Below are 17,463 nucleotides of genomic sequence, written 5' to 3' on the forward strand. Positions count from 1 at the left end.
AATACCAAGGCCTCGCATTTAGACGTAAACAAATGAACCTAAACCTTATGAATGCTTATTTATTCAACTTCAGAACTTAGCACACAAAATAAAGTAAAAATTTATACAAAACCAAACTGAAAACACGCATGTTGAAAGGTTGCATGTAATTAGTAATTAAATGTTCGAACTGCATTCCACCTTCTACGATACAATGTTCTATTCTTCGTAATAAAGTCTTATGTACAGGTTCAATTAGAGAATTTCTTTGTACATTCCCACACATTTTGTATAATGTTTTCCTTTTCTATTGTGTGTTAAGTTCTGAAGTTGAATAAATGAGCATTATTTACATCTAAATGCGAGGCCTTGGTGTCACGTATCGCCAAATAATTTTAAATATTGTGGCAATCGGTCTATGACAATTATTCCGAAGGTCATAGTGTAGCAGGTCTTCGAATTCGTCACAATACTACGAAACCAAAAATACCTAGTTTCATTTAAAAATAGCGACCTCAATTTCTTTATCGAAAATCAATTTATTTTTAAATTAATGCAACTGCAGTTTCCTATCGGTTAAATACTGATTAACCTCGATACATTTGTTTCGTGAGGACAAATTCGCGCCTCACCTCGAATATATTAACACTAGAACTACCAAAGCAGTAAAAATGACTCATTTATAATCTCGAATAAAAATTCTGAAATTAATACACGGCAGAATTTTTGTCTTTAAGCTTTTCTTCGCGTATCTATCGTTTTAATTTCTTTCGTAGAACTAAATACACTATAATTGTCGAGTAGTTCTGGTGTTCATTCAATGCCTCGAGGGATTAAGCGTCCGTCTCTCGGTATGTCCCCGCATAATGGCACCGTTCGTTTATTTTATCGTCGCGGCTTTTTATTTCCGCGGTACGTAGGTACGTGCGCGAGTAATGCAGCCGTTCCATGATTACCACGTTTGTTAAGGTGACACCGCATGACGCACACACTCGCACGTACGTGGATTTTTAGCATCGCGTCACGCATCTACGTACACGGAACGATTGCACTCAGTTACGAGAAAGCGCACACAACTGTCGGGCAACCGCGGCTGTAAACATTGGTGCATGTGCCTTGCCACGTGCCTAGCAATGTCGCCATTGGCGTCGGCCTACGTGGCATGAGATATCCCCACGTATTGTTGCATAATTCGGATGGCCAGTCGCGTTGTAATAATAAATCCACGTCCAATCTGTAAATTACAACGATAAATCGGTCCACTTATGATTTTTCCAATGTTCGTTGTCGAAACAGAAAAACAGTCGTTCTACGCATTTTTCCGTGTCTAAATCAGATATAAACCAATCTTCGTGCAGCGTGACGATAAACTAAAGCCATAAATTACAACGGAGTCTATTTCTGATGTTGCCAAGAAAATAAAATAAAATTTTTGCACTTGTACACATCAAAATCAAAGATGAATGAAATTCCAACAGTAGATATGGAATAAAAATATAATCGTATGCCCAAGTTTTTATTCCATTAAAATTCCAATTATTATTTAATACATGAAGGATTAAAATCTAGTTAGGAATTTTATTTGCCTACGATCTAAATCAATGTTCTCCAAAATGGAGGTTGCAATTTTTAAGAAGGACGTTTTACAATTCCAAATTGCTCCCTAAAGAAAATTTTTAACACAGATCAATTTGAATACAATAATTATAATAATAATAATAAATTATAATACTTAATAATTGTAGAAAGATATTTTCGACTTATCACTTGTCTCATAAATGCTAGAATCGGAAGATACGAATGTTTTTGTAATATTTTTTACGTGACTTTGCCTTGCGATGCATTTGAAAAACGTTCCTTTCGTTTTTCGAGTAATTTCAATGGTAAAGCTCAATAGAAAAGTACTGAGAATAAAAAAAGTGCTGTGATCCCAATCGACGATCACCGCTGTCGCATGATTTTGGCACAGTCTGTAAGATTCTGCAAGAAAACGTGACGAAGTACTGGTTATGGAAATTTTGTTATAGTTCGAGTCGATGATGGTCGAAATTATTCGTATGACACAATTAGAGGTTTCTAATATTAACTTAAACGCGTTGATATATTTAGAATTATTTCAGCTAACCTCTATAAGAGCCCGTTTTGGCTACGGTGTAGATAAGAAGAGTTGGGTAATACGTACCAGAGGATATGATTGAATTAGCTACACACAACTTCCTATTGGTTTTGAAACAATAGGCAGAGAACCGTGTTCATAATAGGTACTGCGTACACTCATAGACAGTTATGTCAAACACGTTGCATTTAAATGTTTTCAACCAAGGTTGTTACGTCTCCTCCAAGAAGGGAGTTATGATTTTTAGCCTCAAATTAGAAAGACATATATACGTGTCAAAGTAAGCGAAATTGTCATAATTAATTAAAATGGTGTTATATAAAAATTCTTGTGTGCATAATAATATTACAGTCTTAAAATTACATTTCTTAGGTTGATCAATTTTTTTTTAACACTAATCCTACAGGATTGTGATTTTAAGTCAAGTACTAAGTTTGAGAAATTGTTTTATGTACTTTATAACTTAATAATAAATGTATTTTATAATTTAATAATACATCAAATATCATTAGTATACAGATTTACTCACAGACCGTGAAGTTACTTAAACTTGGTACGTGATTCAAAGTCATATTCCAGTGGAATTTAGATTAATCTGTACAAAGAATATGGATCGTTGGAGTTGCAAGATCTATAATATAAATTGCCCCTACCTACGAACGGTTTATCGTTTACTAACTTCTATTCGATTTCGAATATTCTTTTCTGGAAGTTTTAACATTTTTGGAAATGTAACATTAAGATTGTAACCATATTATATACACAAGATTTTTTATAATTTTATCCACCACACGAACACCACAGATAACAATGACTAAGCTTTCACAGAATTCATATTCGCTTCACTATATATTTATTTCTAATTTAGATTTACAAATTATAATTTCCTTCGTGAAAAGAACCGATAAATTTAGTCTAAAACGTTTAAATATAACATGTTCTACATAACTATGCTGTCTTATTTATATAACACAAGCTCCACGTATTCTAAAAATAGATAAAGGGTTTCATTTCCCTATTTGGATACAAATGAAAATGATTGAATCCTCTTAGACGCTCAAAAACACGCTGTTCGATACAGATTTTCGGATAAATTTAGCTCGGATAATTATGTTTACCGCGAATGAATTGCTAACAATAATAAAATTCTATCAATTTGTATCAATCGAAATGAATCGTTAATTCAAAACACGCGTAGTAAGAAAATTATTTTCTATTTTAGTCTAAAAATTAGATACATTATGAACTTCTATGAATAAGCTTTTATATAATACGTGTGATGTAAGTTTGCCATTTAGGGACCTTTATCTTGAAGCCGGAAATGCTCGCGTTAAGCGATCGATCTTATGTACTAGGAAGCTTAGAATGATCGTTAGAGAAATGCACTTTCAAATGCACTTTCACCTTACGTAACGAATGCAGTCACAATTCTACATTCTGAAACGTTTGTTATGTACGGCGTGTTTATCGTCGATGCTTTTCCTGGAGAAAGTTATCTCACGAAGTCTGGGTGCAATTTACTCCTACGCCGACCGGCAGTACCGCTTCCTTGTATTAAGTTGGTTCGTTTGTTTCTTAGCTTTTTCTCGAAAATTATTACATATATATTGCATCTTCTTTACTTATTATTTTTTTTCTTTCTTTACGCTATAGATATAATCCCTTCGTCTTTCATTCAACTCTTTCAACGACGTAAAAGTGTTATAATATTCAACTTTTCCATGCTGCTTTCTTTTAAGACAGCATATAAGTAACGTAGAACACCAAAGAGAATTTCGAAATCTTTAGAATGATATATTACACATATAAGTAAAATGAATCGAAAAACGGAAAAGTGTATTAATTACTCTAATGAAGCTCTGATTATTTAATAGTAGTGGCCTTTATGCAACGAGCCAACTTAAAACTCATGTTTGTATGAGTGTCCAGCAAGTTCCTCGTTCGTTGACTCAGCTAAAATCATGTTTAATTTTAGAACGTTTATGGTTGATATCGGTCTTGACAACAGTATTCTATATAACAAATATCAACGTTTCCCGTGTCGTATTATTGCTATTCTACTCGAGGTTTATAATAATAAATAGTAAGAATAAATCTGGCCATTCAAAGTGCAAATTGAAACTTTGCTGAAAGCATTAAACTCGCTCCACTATAAGTCCATCGATAATCGAAGTTTTATTAAAAATTGCCACAAACGAACAACAAAATAGAATTTAACACGTCGACTGCTATATCAGTTCTTAAATTATAGAGTAACAAATGGAAATATTCAATAGTTTAATGGAGTACTTGCTATTTCGTAGTATTTCTAATTTCACCACAACAGTCAATGCGTTAATCAATTTCGTGGATCGTGATTGCTTTATTTGTGAAATGAAAGCCCTCTCTCTTTTTTCCTCTTAAACATAACTAACCCAAGGTAATACTCTTCGACGAATTCTAAAGCTGTAAAGCATGATTTATTTTCATGTGTACATGTAATGTTTATACGAACGTAGCAATGAAGCCCTACCGCAGCCAATCAGCAAAAGAAAGGACAAAGAGCACAAGAAGAAGAAGTCGAAAACGATTTTGGCTGTTAACACCGAGGCGAATATTGCCTTGAAAAGCGTTGGCGCGCCGCCGGAAGTTGTGTCCTACAACGTCGTCGTTCCATCGAAGCCTATACTCGAAAAGAAACCAGGTTGGTTGCGATCTAGAAACAGGCGGGAAGAAGCGCACGTTCACTATATTGTTCAAATTTATTAATCGTCAAAGTAATTTAGTCTCGTGTACGTACGAGAACAAGCAAATTTTCACCGTCCGACCAATTATTTGTTCGTACTACTGATTCTGGCGAGTTCGACGAATCCAATCCTTTCGATCGCGATTTCAAGATTCATTCGAACCGCAAAATTGTTTATTTTCGTTACTATGTTACTTTCTTTGTTATTTATTATTCTCAGTAGATTAAAGATGAAATTAATAACGCAATGTTCTTTTAATGCGAAATGAGAAGACGATCAATGTTTTTGCGTAACAATTTAGTTTCGTGCGTTCGTTCCATCAGTTAGATTTCGTTCACTTCATAATCGAAGCCTTCGTATGACCCACCTGAACTTCATGGTTACCTTAGTCCACCAAAACTTCGATCGAATCCTAAGGATTGCTGTCTAAACTGTCATTTTTGTGATTTTTTTTAATGATAGGTAGGCTGTTTTGTATTGAGATTTTGCAGATATATTTATTCATCTTATAAGCATGTACAGTATTTTTTTTCATAATAAAATATTAAACATTGCGGGAGTTATAATTTCTTGTTTAATGACTCTTCTGAAAAAGGTGCTCCGCTAATCTGAAACAGAGGGGGTTGAAGTATCTTTATTAAGAAGAGCATAGTTATAGCAGAAACTAGGGAAAAGTCGAAATCTCAATAAATAAATAATGATTGCACTTCGAGATTCGAATATCTATTTCTTAACCTTTCATTTGTCTTTAACATATGTAAAAAAAAATAGTAAAACTCAATACTTTTAAAAATCTCTACTTTCAGCGATAAAGTCGTGTCTGCTGAATATTCTCTCCAAGTTTGAAGTAAATCGGTCTGTTAGATCTTGAAATATCATGGAAGCCAGTTTAAATGCGCTTTTTTAGCAACTATGTATTCGGCACTGCTTGCACGACGATGTACTTGCACGCTAGAAGTACAATTTGCAACTAATTGTCAGCAATGTTAACCAAGATTACAGACAATTATCCAGCGCGTAGTGTACATAATCGACGTTATGTAATATTTCAACGCGGTAATGTGCTTCGCTGACAAGAAATCCTCTGATTTTAATGCAGGTTCGCTTGTCTCAGGAGATTTCTAATCAGCGGAGCACTGTACTTGGCGCGCCTAAGATATACAGCTTGTCAAGTGCTGGTAGTGTAAAAACCCGCTAAATTGTGTAAAATGTTATAAAAAGTTTATAGCAATTTATAGCAATCTTAAAAAAGTATAGGAATTTCTTATTTCAAAAATTTAAATAAATCGATATAACGATAAAGAGTTCTTAAATTTATTACAAAATTATTTGAATCTGTTACAGAAGGTTGACTTTCAATTCAAATATAATTTTTTCTTTTTATAAATCGCAATCGATTCAATTTTGTTTAGGTTTTGGGTTAGGTATGAGAGTTTTAATAAAAATTTATAATCGACGCTAAAGTACTTGGAAATGACATATTTTAAAGAAAAATAAATATGTTACAAAAGTCAATGTAGGAAACTAATATTGGCAAGAAATTAAAATAAAAATAATAAATTAAAAGAGAGAATTCTTTTAAATAGTATTTTTCTTATTATTTCTACATTTAAAAATGTGGACTCCAGAATTAGACTGTGTCGGGTTCACCGCTCACGAAATCGGGCCACATGTACCATCTTACTGTTCTTTTTCATTTACATAACACAATCTAATATAGAAAATTAGGTAATTGATGTTGGATCCGACAAAAGTTAGCTCTGAGGTTCCGAAGTTAATAATACTAATTCTAAAATCATGTTCTTCGTATCTTTTTAAATTTCATTCACGATTCCTGCTTCTTTCCTATAGAATATTCACCGGTATAATATCGAAGCATCATCTAAAAATACCGATATTAATCTCCGTTGCGCAAAGACGTTTCGTTCGAGGACGACAGTTGCCACGCGACCCGACAAACCCGAAATATTTTAAACATCGACTCTCTTTCGCTTCGTTTTATATGTATAATTGTGCGATACTATTCCACGAATAAAAGGGTAGGATCGAGCACTCGGTTAGTTCAGATACAGCGCTCGAATCGAGCCGGGGGCTTTATATAACGTCGAGAAGCGCCTCCGATTTACGTAATTATTTACATAATTTTTATTAATCCATCTCGAACGAATCGATTCTCGCACAGGCTTTTTTCGTCGATCGTTACGAGTCGGGACCCGATTCGCCCTGTTACGAGCCCTTACGTCTGGTCCTCTAACAGGACACGTTCCAGAACGAGAATAGATTCCGTTGCGTAATAACGATGCTCGGCTGCTAGTTTGTTGCACGTTTGTTATCCATACGCACGTTAGGATACGAGTCAACGAGGTCACGATAAGATCAGAAGCACGTTTTGCAAAAATATCTCTTCTGTACAATGGTAACGCAATGAACAGTTAACGCAGCGGCAACATACCCTAGTAGCACAAAAATATTGGATATATATTTTTTTCGAATATTGGAAAAATATTTTTTGAGCCACACTTTTTCATATTAGATAAACATTAGATGTAATATTGTATACATGTTCAAGAAATATAAATTGAATGTTTAGAACATATAAGCTAAATAATCGGAGAATAGAAAATAGATATTTAAATAACATTCAATAAAATCTTTAAATTTAAGAAAAAGTTATACAAAAATTAATCTCTATATATATATCAACTACTTTCTGTACACTGCTTCAGGAAATATTGTACTTTGTCTTCGAAAAAACCTTGTTACATTCAGAAATTTTTATACTGCTGGGGCGGGATTTGAACTCGGGACCTACCGTTAACTGTGTGATGTGCTTCCTCGCTGAGCCATGCGAACCTACGTTGTTACATTTATTACTTTTTAGACTTATAGAGGCTCAAATATATAAAATAAAAATAAAATATATATATATATACATATCTCGTATCAAATCATATAATTATTAGAAGAGATAAACTTCTGTTAAAAAAATTGTTTAGTTAAAAATCAAACTACTTTTGTTTAATGACGCATATTATTATTAGTATGTTAACGACATACAGATATATATTTCCTCAAGTACTTCCATCGTAGGTAAGCATCGAAACACATACAATATATTTGTTAATTGTACTACAATTGCGAATATATTTTCTTTTCAAGATCCAAGTTCACCATTTTCTAATAATTTAAATTTATTTTATAATACTACAATAAATTTTATCCAATTAACAAAATAATATTTTGATTATTTGTTAATTCATTTATTTTATTAACACATAGAAAAAATTAATAATAATTAAAAGAATGTTTAATCTTACAGTTCAATCATATTACGTAAGACGTAAGAGCTACACGATTATTTTTCATACACAACTTTGTTGCATTAATGTTCTTATAATATAAATACATGTCGATTAAGCGACATACACGAATTAATGTAAATTAAAAGTAAACATTTTACTTCGCATCATATTCTGGAACAAATATTCATTCATGATAAACATAAAATATTTCCTAAATATTTAAAAATAAATATTCTACTTCAAATATTACATAAAGATTCATTTTATAATGAGAAAACATATATTTTCCATGATATGAAATAAATATTATCTGTATATTAGGGATAAATATTCTATTTCTAATATGGAATAAAGATTCATTTAATATTCAGAAAAACATATTTTTCTCGTAACATGAAATAGATATTTCCTGCATATTTAAAAAAAAATATTTGTTACTTAATATAAAATAAATATTGTATGTATATTTGAATATTAAAAAAAGATTGAATCAATTTTTAATATTATATGAATGTGTATACAATATTTTGTGCTACTAGCGTAGATTTATTGATGAATGAAGCCACGACAAAGATCGCCTTAGCATTATTCAACGACACACCCACGAATCTCGAGGCTCAATTTCTATTTTTACATCGTTCTTTTATCTAGTATTTTATTATCCTCGCAGCACTTGTCGTCCTGTTGGACTAAGGTAACATTCCCACCTTGTAGCCTCCGATAATTCATTACCACTCATGCAGCACTTTGTGTTTTACGCGTTCCTTGGACGCCTCTTATCTCTTCCTGCGTTCCTGCTCATTCAGTAATGCTTTTTCACTTCGTGTGGTGTAAAAAAGCTGAGTGTAAAGTTTTAAGCACCGAATAAAAATACTCTGACGTCTGAAATCACTTCAGCTGTACAAAATTCAAGATATACGAGCGAAGAATCAGATTATGAGACGATTTCGTTACAAATTAACATTGTTACACTGAATTTTTATTTAATTAAATTATTTATTACTTTACAGTTTAAATTAATTATTATTTACGCCTGAGAAAGAATACTAGATACTAAATATAAGAAAACCATATAATAATTCATTATGATTATAAATTATAGGAGAATTAGAAACGTAAAGAAATAATTTCTTTTGCAGACAACGATTAATGACATTATGCAAATAAACATTTTTTACATACAAAATTCAATTGCCATTTAGAACTGAAATTTTATTTTCGTTTGTTGTTTATTATTTCAATAAAAATTTGCTTCAATCCGTCTGTTTGGGGCATTCAATTTGTTCAGGATAGGATGTTTGCGGCAGATTGGAAAAATATGCAACAGGATCAGACTTTATAGCAGCAGTATTTCAATAAAAAAAATATAATGTTACTTATGCTCTAGTCCCAACTAAAAATTAACAGATACGAATGCACTGCATTTTTAATAATTTCGTAAAACTTTATTAGAGAAGATAAAGAAAAAACTGATTATTATTATAATTTTTTAGAGCATATATTAGATTAATATAAGATTATAATTCATAGAGCAGACTGTAGACAATAATATTTTCAGTTTTTAACTCTCCTTACCTTTACTTTTTTATTTCAATATTGAATGCAAATAAATAACAAAAATATTCGGATAGTAGAGTATACATATATTTATTTTTATATCAAACCTTAATTATTTTAACACTATGCACTAAATTATTTTATACAAAATTTCAGTATTTGCTCTTATTCAAATATAGTGCCCCAAACATAATTCTGTATTTAATTTTAACGATTAAATTTCGCAAGAAGAGTGAAAATAATATCTTTAATTTAGATGCATCCCAGTTTTTTTTTAGAAAATTTGTTTGAAGTTCGTTCTCGTCTTGCTACATAATAACATGTGTATAATAAAATTTTAATGGATATTTGTAGCCATTGGTATCAATCAACTAATCTGTTGCAAGTTAAAGAAACGTTTCGTCGATTTAATATAGTTCCATCCTTGAAAATAAGAATCTTTGCGAAACTTTTGCTTTCTTCCCTGAAAATGAGCGTGCATGGAACCATCCGCAAAGAACGCAATTTAACGAAAGAATTTCTATTGATTTTGTACAAGAAGAAATAGCCATTGTAGAATTGGTGGACGCAACGGATCCGAGCGAGCACAACGGCGATACCATCACAGATGTGAAAACAGGACTTACTACCCGTCCGAATTGTCTGGACGATTCCATCTCTCAAGCCAATGTTAGTATTCGTTACAAAGCAACCGGGGGGAGGAAGAAATTACTTTAACCCCTTTCCTTACGATTTGTTTTCAATCGAGCGTACTCGCTCATTGACAGACTATTCAATTGCTCGAAGCACTCGTCCAACAGGACGCGATTCTTTCTCTTTTAGTGCAATTATGTATGTCACTCGCTACTCTCTCGGCTGTGATCGATCGAGGAACTCCCCATTTCAGGGTGGTTCTGGATATGACCATGCTCGGAGAAACATCACGCTGCCTATTTACAATTATAGCCTTATTACGTGTCATGTTTATACGAGCCGTTAGTTACGAAAATGATGGAAGCCGATTTTCTCTTTTAAATTGGAGCTTTTGCAAGCAACGTTCAAAGAGCCCTAAAGAGAACTTTGGCATAAATCTACGCTTTGAGAATCAATAATTGTGTCGCTTTTTATATTTATATTTCTAGTTTCAAGATATTTAAACGCTCTCTTTCCATCGTGATTCAAATCTGATACTAAAATAAATGTTTTGCTAATGAGAAATTTATCTAAGATCATTTAAATTTCATGAATGCACAAAAGTGTGTATTCTGAGTAATCTATGCCACTTTCAAAATTAATAGTTATTTCATAACAATATTCATTTCATTAATTCACGACACTTGTCAAAAATTTGTTTATGATAATGGAATATAGTTTATATGATATAATACTGAATGAAAAATCTCAATTTAAAAAGAAAAATAAGAAAAAAAAAATAAAATTATTTATCAATGATCGTCAAATGTCAAATATACAACTAGTCAATTAGTGTTTATCAATATTCCTCAGTGAATAGAATTGCAAATCTCGTATATCGAAGGAAAGATAAATGAACTTACACCATTCTCGTAATAAACGATTCATAGATACATACATTTATTTTATTTGTAATATGACTTTCTGAACGAGGATACAAAATATGGTAGTACTCTTGTTTGCAGATTATAGCAATGTTGCGTATGAAGAAAGAAAGTTTATCGAATATAATTTATAAATATTACCAAATTATTATTACCAAACCATTTGTAGCACATTATTTTAAATTGAGACTTGAAACTAGAATCCAATGAAAAATTTATGGGAAAATTAGTTTGATAGATTTGTATTAATAATCATTAATTTCAAATCGCGAAAGAACTGAAAATTACATTCAACGAAACTTAGAATACCATCGAAGAAAGTACGATTAAAAATCTTGTAAAAAGTATGATAAACAGAATTTTGTAGTTATATTATAAATTATTGAGTAAATTATTGAGTACGTTTTAAAAAAAAAATTAATGGAACTAAATTACATTTCGTTCAGAATTGTTATAATTACGAAGTATCTCAAAACCAATAATTTTGTAAAACGAAACTCTATCATAATCCTCTACAGGAAGCTCAAAATCTACGAACTATGTAGTTTGCTATGCTTATGACATTCATCGAACGAAGATGATGCTTTGCGTGATAGTCTTGGTAAAAGTCAGCAAAATACACGTATAATAGAATAAAGTAGGGACGAGTTGTTTCTACGAGCTTCGTGACGATCTACAGTAAAGAGCATAACTGTACCAATAACCAATTTCTTATAATTCATTTTTTGTTGCTATCAGCGTTAAGGTTCACGAAAATAAACATAACAGGGAACATACAAAGGTGTCAAAAGCAATGTTTTAAAGTTGTCAAGATTTTTTCTTTTGCCTATAACAAGAAATATTCACTGATACAATTTTATACCATACTTCTAGCAATAAAATTGTGCAATTTTATAACTTACTGGTCCACTATGCAGGTCAAGAAGTTTACACTGTACGTTTTAAGAATGTCTATAAAGTCTTTGTGCTTTCATCCAACTTTGTAGACTTTATGCAGTGTGTTCAATGTTTTGGTCACATAACTTATTCCCACTCGGAAGCTGTATACATTTGATGCTTTTTATGGATTTTTCTAACATTCAATTTGGATTCTTCCAACATTCGATTAAATTCAATTTATTTTAAAGGAGTGTTTAAAGTATTACAAACTTTACTCCTTTGCAGTAACATTAGCAAGAAATATTGATTTCATTTTTTATCTTTTAGCACTTTTGTACTTTTCCGTTTCAAAATTTATTACGGACATAAGGCATTGTATAAATAAATATTTACATTCGAAACACTGAGTGTAACTTTAACCCTTAAGTGGATTGCTGGGGTCTCTGCGGCCCTTCTGAAGTTTAAACTAATAATTGTTTAATATATGTCAATGTAATTATTTGAAAATTTATGTAATCCCCAATTAGTTCATTATTTTTTAAATGCTCTAAAGTAAAGTTGATCTTCATTTACTAATTTCATTTACTAAGTAAAATAATTCAGTTGAGATTGAGAGTCCATTTAAGGGTTAACACTGCATCAGCCAATATTTCTTGTTACATACAAAGATGTAATGTTTCTATTACGTTTATTTTTTGCAAACCTTGACGCTATAAAGAAGCTGTTATCAACACAGTTATCTTCGCTGTACATTGACGAGATTTAAATTCGATCTGAATAATTTCACGGATTACTATTGCTTGCGAATCTATCGAAAACTAAACTTGATATTGATATTGTATCCTATAGGAGGGATTTTGCGCAGTGATTTCGATGCACGACGGCCTCGTGTTATACACGACCTCCTCGATATGCACAGCTCTAGGATACCCAAAGGACGCGTGGATTGGCCGTTCCTTCATCGACTACGTGCATCCTAAAGATAAGGCTACCTTGGCTGATCAGATCACCCGCGGAGTAGCATCGCCCCAAGAAGACAGGCCGAAAGGTATGATTTAAAGTCCTCCTTTCCAACAATAGACATAGCACGCGATGAGACTGTTAGCGTTCGCTTTGACACAACGTGAAAGACGCGAGAGATAATCGAAGCGCTTAAAACGAACGAAAGATGTGTTCATGGAAAAGGAGGCTCGCATAACTAGCGCAACCCGTGGGACACAGCACAGACGTGCCTGAACACGTAGGAATCGCTACCGACCACACAAGACTCGTATGAATCGATATAGACGGTCATGATCTTGTAGGACGCGACACAGATGATCCTGGACTTGTACGATACGATGTAAACAACACTGGCCACGTGCAACTTGATACCGTTAATTTCGGTTTCGTGGGTCCTAATACTGACGACACAAGACGCACACGATCTGATTCAGGTAACTCCAGCAATATGACACTCAGCACAAACGCCCACGAAACTCGATACCGACGATTTTCAAGGGTATCGTTAGAAATTACTCCTGACAACGACTTGGTACAGACGACTGTAAAATTAGCAAGAGTCTTTATTTACACAAGAACCCCGAAATCGAAAAACTCGCTATTGAACTCAAAGATCGATGATATGACGTCACGATGGTTTTAGGTAGCCATGCTGGTCTTTAATTTTAACAAAATTTGGTACAAAATTATACTATGTGACCAACCAGTTTTGAGAAACGTATTTATAAAATGTTCGATAAAATTTGTTCGTAGAGTGTTTCGTTTTTTGAGCTAATTGAATTGAACATTCGAATATCTGTCTGGTACGTCTGTTCATGCTTTGCTTGTTCTACTTGCACCGATATTCAAGTCGTACTTTAGTTCACGCGTTCCCAAATTATTCTACATTTACGATTTATCGCTCTATTTTCAACTCAGATTATTCTACTGTTAACAAATTTCTCAAAATTGGATAACCATCTACGGCTGTAATTATGGTTACATTCATTGTAGTTATAAGTCTATCACCCTGCCAAGTTTTATTAAAATCAATAAGCCTCGTGTCTGATTCTGACTTCTCTCGTTAGTTTGTTGAACCATGAAGACTTTAGGTAAGTTTAGGTCAAATTCCATGGGCCTGGTATTTTTCATTTGATCGTTTCCCCACGTGTTTGGGGTCGTTTGCATCGGCTCATACAAGTCCTGCGATATCTGTGTTGCGGGGGCATTGCTCTTGATGTTGTTGGTACTGACTTTCACGAGTTCGGGATCGTTTGTATTGGGTCTCAGAATTCGGTATCGGTGACATTGTATCACGTGAGACCCGGTATCGTGAGTACGGGTCTCACGTGTCCGATGTGGTCGATACCAGGTCTTACGAGACCAGGGTTATTTATATTAAATTGTATGAGTTCGGGCTCGTCTGTATTATATTCCATTGGTCCAGGATTGTCTGTATCGAGTCATGCGACGCAAGAGTTGTCGGTATCGAGTTGCTCCAATCCAGGGGGCGTAAGTATCGAGCTCGTAGTCGTTACTATAGTAAGTATACAGGTGGTTAACTTTAGCGATATCTAAGAAAAAATATTACTTTTCTGTCTGCAGTCCTCTTAAGATCTCACCTTGGTCGTCTATATGTTTTATTTATTTGTAAATCCGAGTTTTCGAAATTTCCAAATCCGATGACATAGAAACGTATTACAGAATCAGTTTCTTTTTGGTTTGAATGAATATACAGGGTGTTCGGCCACCCTTGGGAAAAATTTTAATGGAAGATTCTAGAGGCCAAAATGAGACGAAAATCAAGGATACTAATTTGTTGATTGAGTCTTCGTTAAAAAGTTATAAAAACATTTCTGGCTACACACTATATTTTCAGTAAAGAATTTTTTTCTCGAAAATACGTAAGATTTCGGAGGTGTGTGTATTCACCAAAAATGATTGTAATTAACCCTTGCAACTAAAAACAATTTTTTTAGACTCACTTGAAATACATGAAATTTCAGGGGAATCATTCATTCATGGTCAGACATTATATTTTCGGTAAGGAATTTTTTTCTCGAAAGTGCGTGGGATTTCGGGGGTATGTCTATTCACCAAAAATGATTGTAATTGACACTCGCAACTGAAAATAATTTTTTCGTGAATGTTTTGAAATTTTTTAATTTAATTTTTCAATAACTTTTTAACGAAACCTCAATTAACAAATTAGTATCCTTGATTTTCGTCTTATTTTGGCGTCTAGAATCTCCCATTAAAATTTTTGGAATGAGTAATCAAATCAAAAAGAAACTGACTCTGTAATACATAAAAAAAAGTATAAATAAAAGATTTTAAAAATATGTTGTTGATGTATTACGTAGTATTTCCCTAATAATTCTCCTATTATCGTAAGCATCTGTGCTTCGTATCTGTTCTCGATTAATTAAATTTTCCATGACAATTTTCCTCATTGAATGGAAATCTGTATGTAATTTACGTGTTAAGGTAATTTTCCCAAAATTTATTTTATGTTTACGATTTATTGTTGAACATAGACTAACGATCCGTGTCTGTTGTACCACGCGTTGCAGAATACCATAGTACCATATACGATGTTTGAGTGTTCGTGATCGACAGAAAATTATTTCGCTAGACTGTAGAAGTGGTCTATAATAACTATGCATTTAATATATTCAATATATTATTTCGTGTCACGTGTATGCATGATAACGCAATATTGTCATACGGTTAGTCGTAAAATTATCGAGGAACAATCTCTTTTTCAGGTATTAATGGCAGAAGAGCAAGTTTATTTTGCGGATTGCGGAAATATATTAGATCCGCCGTTCACCATCACTCGATCTGTCAGCACAAAGAAGCAAGGTCGAATTTGTACCTTCCGTTCCACTTGACCCTGTCGTTCAGAGATTTCCGAGATCGCGTGACCGATCAACAACATAAAGCAATCTTCCTGGTGGTCACAGCACAACCTGTTCATTCTGCATATAAAGGTAGTACGATCGAAGATCTTTGAGGAGATCTGACTGACAAAAAGACTCGATAAATTCTCTTTGAAATTGATCGGTAAATTTTCAAGCCCGCGATAAGCTGAATACAGATAAAATGTAAACGATCGGGGAACAAACAATTTTCACTAAGAAACTACGATCGAGTCATTTTGTTGGTCCTGTCTTCTCAGCGATACTAAATGACTCGGTGGTTTCCATGGCGACGTGCCTTAAACAGAAGGTAATTTTTAATAAATTAGAAACGTTCACACGAAAATCGCAACGATGTTGATAGTTCCTCATCTTTGTCGTTTTTTCATTTATTCGTTTTCTTATCATCTGGCCAGTGTATCGTTTTCGTTCAGTTTGGAGACCACTGTTTCGATTATTCATTTAAACGAGAAACAAAAAAAAGAAACAACATAACAATTCATTCGTCATTTTTCACGAATAGATAACAGCTTACTATGCTTTGCTTGTTAAACACGTAGCGATATTTTATCGTTAACATTGCTTATTTTGTGTTTTAATAAAAAGAGGAAGAGAAATAGCTGACTAATCCTACAAACAGTACTACTAACAATCCTGCCAAACATTTTTCTTTCTCTTTCTAGTCATGTGTCTTTATATTGATGAATAATATTAAATGCCAATCCCAATTTTTGTAACGTTGCATTGGAATTGTAAACTAAAATAAATTTAAGTCGCACAGTGATTGTTAATTCGCTTTAAAGCTTGTTTATGTTATCTTCCTGTCGACGACAGACCGAAATTCACTTATTGCTTTATTGTATCCTTGCCTCGATATTATCACTTACAGTAGCGGACCAGAATATAGAGACATTGTTGTACCACCATGTAAGAAGAAAAAAATATTGAATTAGCAAATATTATTCGAAAATCTGAAACAGTTGATAAGAGGTATGATATTTTATCTTCGCCGAGTTTTGCATTGAGAATGAAACACAGTGAAGCAACATTTTAACAGAATACTGTGCAAAATTAATGCTACAATTAATTAAAATACGTTATTCCGCAAAATATTAGCTTTTTAAAACATTTTTATTACTTGTGCTAATTTACAGTATGTTTCACAAGAGCATTGGCTTGATATCTAAGAAAGCAATAAGTATTTTTGAAAAATTAAAAAATACGTTTAAAGTATACATTTACTCTAGATTAAAGGAAGTATATGTGTACTTTAAACTTATTTTTGAATTTTTCAAAAATACTTGTTACTTTCTTAGATATTTAAGCCAACGCTCTTGTGAAACATACTGTAAATATAGTCTTACATTAAAGTCCTCAGCAAACAGAGCATTGAATATTTTGTTATCTTTATGCCACGTACTGTTTATGTTCTGAGAATTGTTAAAT

The 17,463-nt window shown here is 32.9% G+C and overlaps 1 protein-coding gene across 5 annotated transcripts in view; it reads left to right on the plus strand.

Annotated features, from left to right (window-relative positions):
• The window catches only part of LOC122401814 (period circadian protein), a 63,483-nt gene that overhangs the window by 26,732 nt on the left and 19,288 nt on the right, over positions 1-17,463 (plus strand). For 3 of the 5 annotated variants that reach the window (XM_043404181.1, XM_043404182.1, XM_043404184.1), the window contains exons 3-6: positions 4,594-4,778; positions 10,219-10,349; positions 12,965-13,163; positions 15,865-16,089. In XM_043404181.1, the coding sequence (XP_043260116.1) occupies positions 4,594-4,778; positions 10,219-10,349; positions 12,965-13,163; positions 15,865-16,089 (740 nt within the window). The remainder of the gene's footprint in view (positions 1-4,593; positions 4,779-10,218; positions 10,350-12,964; positions 13,164-15,864; positions 16,090-17,463) is intronic. The other 2 variants (XM_043404183.1, XM_043404185.1) reach the window with 1 other exon arrangement.

The sequence above is a fragment of the Colletes gigas genome, unplaced genomic scaffold (assembly GCF_013123115.1).
Source record: "Colletes gigas isolate AHSC1104 unplaced genomic scaffold, ASM1312311v1 Colletes_gigas_Sc00028, whole genome shotgun sequence".
NCBI classification, from domain to species: Eukaryota; Metazoa; Arthropoda; class Insecta; order Hymenoptera; family Colletidae; genus Colletes; species Colletes gigas.